This window comes from Prionailurus viverrinus, chromosome X (genome assembly GCF_022837055.1).
Source record: "Prionailurus viverrinus isolate Anna chromosome X, UM_Priviv_1.0, whole genome shotgun sequence".
NCBI classification, from domain to species: Eukaryota; Metazoa; Chordata; class Mammalia; order Carnivora; family Felidae; genus Prionailurus; species Prionailurus viverrinus.
The window spans coordinates 77,489,464-77,495,248 of record NC_062579.1 but is presented as its reverse complement, the minus strand read 5'-3'; the positions used below and the strand labels follow the sequence as shown (position 1 = coordinate 77,495,248).

The following is a 5,785-nucleotide window of genomic DNA, read 5'->3' as shown; positions in this document are numbered from 1 at the left end:
CACAGCCCCATCCTCCAATCAGATATTTCGTCCGAGTTGGGAGTAGACAGTTAAACTGCAAGTTGGAGTCACGGCTCCCCACACAAGCATGCCCACTACCAGCACCACTCTGACAAACACTCGCCCTATTTTACTAACACGCCCTGGCAGCGAGCGCGCCCCCGTCAGGTCCCACTGACAGCAACTAGAGGTAACGTGAACGCTAATAGAGGACCTCTAACTGACTCCAGCGTATACACTTTGAACCTGCTGGGGGCAACATACCCCCTATATAAGGCGCGCCAGCCTCAGACTCGGCGCCTGAAGAGGTCCGGGAGCCAGAAGTACACCCCACCGGGAAGTTGGTCCTAGCTCCTGACGCCACCCAGGGTTCGCCGCGGACCCCAGGAAAAAGTCTATGTATGCGCTGGGCTTCATCGACAGTACTTTGGACATGGAGAGTAATTTCGGGTGCAGCCACTACGACGTGGGCTTCCGCAGCCTGGGGGGCGGTAGGGAGGAGGAAGAACAGAATGGTCAGTGCCTAGACGGGGACAGGTGCTTTGGCAAACTCCAGGGGAGGAACTTTCCCTGGGAGGGGTGGGTGCGCGGGACGCTGCGAGGCTGTCGCCACTATCTTTCATCGTGACCCCACGGCCCCTCCAGCTCACGTACAGTGGGCCCGTACCCTACGGTCTCTCTTTTGCTTTCGTCCTTTCCCAGAGACGAAGTCTACCTTGGCCTCGTTGCTTTTAAGTGGAAGAGAGGAGAATACAGCGTCCGAACCTAAGTGCGGAGCGGCTGCAGTAAACTACGTTGGCATGAGAGAGCCGAACCCCTTCGACGACGAAAACCTGGAGGGCGGCTTTGGCGGCGGCTTGGCGCCCCCGCAGCAGCTGGAGGAGCCGCCCCCCCCGGCTGCGGTGGGGCCACTGATCGCTGAGAGGAAGCAGCGCCGCTACCGCACCGCGTTCACCCAGTTGCAGCTGCAGGAACTGGAGGACATTTTCCATCGCGTTCAATACCCCGACGTGTTCACGCGGTAAGTGGTTTGTTACGCTAGCGCGCAGTTCTCCAGGGGCTCGGGCCCATCCCGGGGAGTGTTAGGCTCTTTCCCAGGACCCTCCCAAGCCAAAAGCCGCTTAGGGGGGTTGAGGACGCCAGGGTCCGTCCTTGATCTCAGGGGTTGGGTCAGTGCTTCCAGAGAGCTTGCTAGGGTGAAGCAAGAGAGGGTCGGATTGATCGTGCTTTTATTTAAAATTTGGATAATTTGTTCATGAGTCTTTTGCATTAATTTTTATATTTTAAATGTTGCATTAAAATATTTATCGTGATTGCTCAGTTTTTTTCAAGCACTTTAAGTTTTGCGCACCAGGCGAGCACCTCGCTTTCCTCACCCTAGTCTCGGTCCTGCCACGTGGAGCGCTGTGCTAAGGCTTCACAGTTTCGAGCGTTTAAAAGCCAGCGAGGTTTTCCCTTCAACTTGCCTTCCGGGGAGCCCTCGTAGTGGGTCCCGATCCCGGTAGTGTATGAAGGGGCAGGCCTATTCGGGGCCGGCAGGAATGGGGGACCAGGATGAGTCGGTGTGCGGTTTAGGGGCCTTCTTTCTGGTCCTGCTGCATTCAGCCTTCTCCCGCCAAAGAGCACAGAAAGAATTTCCCTTGAGCTGATGGTTTGGAGTTCCTCCTTGAGAGTTCCCCTCTGCGTTTACAATAAACTGTGGAAATACTCTGGTTCAAAACTCCGCTTTAAAGGCTTTGGCGTTTTATGTATTTTCACGGAGGGAAAGATTCCTTTCCCAAGGAAAGATTTCCAGGATGATTCTCTGCTGTTCCACAAACAGAAAAATCGGTGGAGACATATTTAACTAACAGACACACTACCAGGGACTTTCATATATATTCCGTTTTTCTATCTTATTTAGTACAGGTAAGTTGTCCGTGGGAAAACTCCCTAAAGCAAGCCTCAAGCTGTGTTATGGAAAACTTCACTGGGAGGGGAGATAGAAATAATGTGTGTGATATATTTATTTTAAATACTGAACATTTGCAATTTTCCTCCCTCAGAGAAGAGATCGCAGGACGTCTGAATTTGACTGAAGCCAAAGTGCAGGTCAGTAAATCTTAAAAGAGCACATGGCAGGGCAGCCATTTAAGACATAGTTGAGATTTTGTCCTGGATATTCTGAAGTTGGTGTGTTAGTTGTCTTTCCATGTTTAATAAATAAATTTTGAACATTGAGTGCCTTGGGGGTGGGAAATGGGATAAGCTTCTGGAAATTGCCCATTACCAGAGGAAATATGATTTCCTAAAGGAAAAAAAGTAGAGCACACTTCTCCCCACACACACTTTTTTTCCCAATAAAGTTCACCTCCTTTTACACTGGTATCTTTCAGGAAGAATGTTAGTCTTCCCTAAAGGAATATTTCTATGTATAATCATGTTGGGGCTTAATCCTACCTGGGAAGTATACAAATTAATGCACTGAAGAGCTAGATTATAAGAAGGTTCAACAGTACTAAATTATTTGAAATATTTAAAACCAGGCATAAGCTCTTGGCTAAATGAGCGAATTTATAAGTATTCAGACATTGGGGTGAAGGAGTAATTCACAGACAGAACACAGTGCATGAGTAGCATGTTTAGTTAAACTGAAACTGGAGTGGGAGGGTAGCTTAAAATTCCAAGTGCCTGGTCCTTCTGCCATTTTTAAGTGTTTTGTAAAGCAGCATAGAAAATGAAAGCCTTAAATTTTAATTTTTTTGGAAGACTTTGATATCAGCCCCAAAACATGGCTAAAATGTTGGGATTTTGTTAGTAATGGGGAAAGGTTTGCAAACTTTGGAAAATTGTCTTAAAGAATTTAACCAAAAAAGACAACAATTTTTAATAAAGTTCCACTGACCTAAGAAGGGGTGAAAGTTTAGGGGAGTATTGTATACATTCAAATGTATGCATTGCAGATGCCTCACATATTCAACTATATGAAACTACCAAATGTGTAAATGAATATTCTCTTGAGGAACTTTTAACATCTACTAATTTTTCTTTCCTTTTGGTGACATTATTTTGAAAAGGTGGGGTTTTCTGGAATTTGATTTTCAGGGTGCTCTCACTTCAGACCAGATTCTTACATGTGTAAATTTAAATACTTTTCAGGAAATGATTATTAATTTGTTGGTCACAGGATCAAATGGTAACTGTTTGAGGTCATAGAAAATCATAGTTACATCAAAGAAGTATGTGCCCCCTCAAGGTAATCTCAGAGGAAAAGAAAAACAAAGTTTGCTAAGTAGATTTTCCCCCTCCCTGGTTGCCTTCTTTTTGGATTTCTGAAGGGGAAATGAGCCAGAAAACCCAAAAAAGGAAAAACACTATGTTCTCATATATTTTCAAGCTCTGCAGCATGAATTTCCCCCAAGAAACTTAATAGATGCTTCCCCTCACCTTTTGCAAATATAGTATACCTCTTTATGAAACCAGTATTGGGAATATGGATCTAATATTGGCCCATACCAAAATTTGCCAGATTGTGGTTACATTTAGGGAGATTTGACCACTGATATATTTGAATCCCTCCAAAATGAACTCTACTATACTGGCCTTCTTCAGACTATATATTCATGCAGCAAAAGGACCCCAAATCCTAAGATGGGAAAGAGAAAAGGTGACAGCAGACAGAGAGAAAAGGCCCTTTGTCTCAATTAAATAATATTGCAGTTTGGGAACTTCCGAAAGGATTAAATACAATAAAAACCCTATTAACTAGTATACCAAGAGAACAGTAAAGTCTAAGTGACAGCTTTTTTTGTCTGTTGGTTTGTTAATATTTGGCAAATACTCAGGGAGGAGCCTCTTTTGTGGCCCCTACCCCCACATTGCTGTTGAACATTTTCCTAAAATGCATAATTGGACCTTCCTGCCTTAGGAATGAGTGATGGGATTGGAGTCTCCTACTTAAGGAATGGAGCTGGCAGGGCCAAACGTGCCTCACCCCTCTGAGAAACAGCAGCTTCTGTCCAGGATCCTAAAACTATAGCTAGGGCTGAATGACCTAACTTTCTCCTGAGCCCAGGAAGGTCTGGAGGGTAAGGCAGATGGGAGCGTGCAAAGTTGACAGTAGTGACAATGGGGTGCCCAATCTCTTATCTGGGGAAAAGGATTTTGAGTTTAGTGAATTTGGATTCAATTAGGTTAAACTTTCCTTAACACTAAAAGCTAAACTACCAAGGCAGCGTCCGGGGCTTCAGCAACTCTCCTATCCCAGCAGTCCCTGAGACCCCATGATCAGGCCACTTTTGACATACCACATGTTTAATTCTTAGGAGGTTTAGGAGAATGATCCCTTAAATATCACTACAGGAAACTTTTCTGGCTAAAACTGCAATGTCCTCCTAGTGGATTAGTTACTTTAGACTGCAGATGGGTTTTTTGAAAAGGGGGTCATTCCTGTCCATATAATTTTAATCAGGTCCTCCTTTATACCATGATCAGCTTCCCCCATAACCAGGGTGACACTACCCCTGGTGAGGAGGGGGTGAAGCAACCAGACAGCTGACGGTCGAATGTCCCTTTACCCCATTGCCAGGCATGTGCATTAATGTTGGAGAACCAGTGCAATTTATCAGTTAGCTCTGCATCCGAGACCTGGGGGGAAAACATGAAAGAATACTAAAAATTAGAAGAGAGACAAATCAATGTGCCCAAGTCTGGACTAACCATGGGGTTAGCTGAGAGGAGGTATGCAGTTTACTTTCCCAAGATACTTTAGCAATAAGGAAATGGCTTCTCCCACTGCAGTTTACAAGTTCAGTGGCAGCATTGCATGTTGTCGTGTTTTCTATTATGACATTAACTGTTCAGTGTACTAAACCAATCCCTTTTTTTCCCTCTGATTGAAGGTTTGGTTTCAAAACAGAAGGGCCAAGTGGAGAAGACACCAGAGGGCAATGATGCTCAGAAATGTGGCCCCTGTTGCCTTGGGCCCTCCTGTGGGAGTAATCTTTGATGGGCCCTATCATGCAATCCCTGTTCTGGACCTGGCATGGAGATATGTTCCTCTAGTGCCTCGGGGCCTTATGCCTCCTGGGCCACCCCTACACCCTGGGCCTCCTGGGCCACGTCTGCCCCCCGGGCCACCCATGATACCTATGCCACCCCCACCACCTGTGCCTCCCTTTGCACTGTCCCCCGTAGGGGTGGCATGGGCCCATGTCATCAATGGTTATTTCACAGGTCCCACTTTCTAAAGTATGGTCTTTGTGACAATTTTTCCAAAGTGTTTTTTTCTGCCAGATATAAATCATGCGTAGCGCAATATTGAGTAATTCTTCAAATACATGTTAAATGAATTGAATAACTGAACAAAGTTAGTGCCTGTTGTTCTTGTAGAGTACCTTTTCAATAAAGCATTTTCAATAAAGTTTCAAATAAGTAATATATTGGTTTTGAGTGCCAAATGAGATAAGTAGGCATTCATGCAAATTATAAGGAAATAGCATTCAAACAGAATGTCAAATAGGTCTCCTTCATAACATAATAGCCCTGAGTTACCATCAATAGGCCATGCACATCACAATTTTCCAAGTGCCCATGCTGGTTTACACTGACCACATGTGCTCCTTCCATATCTGTCCCCTCCCCAACAATCCTCAGCCCCACTCTGCCCTGTTTGGAGCACATCCCTGTGCTAGATGAGAAGGGGTGTGTCTCTAGTGAGAGAACAGTGTGTTTCCAGGCAGGGCCATGTTCCATTCATGTCAGGGAATTCAACAGCCATGGACTCTAAGGGAATCTTCCTAAGAGG

At 45.4% G+C, this 5,785-nt stretch overlaps 1 protein-coding gene across 1 annotated transcript; it reads left to right on the top strand.

The window, feature by feature from the left end:
• The first annotated feature begins 433 nt into the window (after positions 1–433).
• On the top strand, positions 434–5,366 carry ESX1 (ESX homeobox 1). Its single transcript, XM_047844299.1, has 4 exons — positions 434–515; positions 703–1,021; positions 2,046–2,091; positions 4,881–5,366. The coding sequence occupies exons 1-4, from the start codon at positions 434–436 to the stop codon at positions 5,226–5,228; spliced, it is 795 nt and encodes a 264-aa protein (XP_047700255.1). The 3' UTR covers positions 5,229–5,366.
• The last annotated feature ends 419 nt before the right edge of the window (positions 5,367–5,785 follow it).

Bases quoted from the DNA above. Each gene is read 5' to 3' on its own strand.
- ESX1 (XM_047844299.1), top strand. From the start codon at position 434: ATGGAGAGTAATTTCGGGTGCAGCCACTACGACGTGGGCTTCCGCAGC. The intron at 1,022-2,045 runs GTAAGTGGTTTG...TTCCTCCCTCAG, and splicing joins TACCCCGACGTGTTCACGCG to AGAAGAGATCGCAGGACGTC. The intron at 2,092-4,880 runs GTCAGTAAATCT...CTCTGATTGAAG, and splicing joins TGACTGAAGCCAAAGTGCAG to GTTTGGTTTCAAAACAGAAG.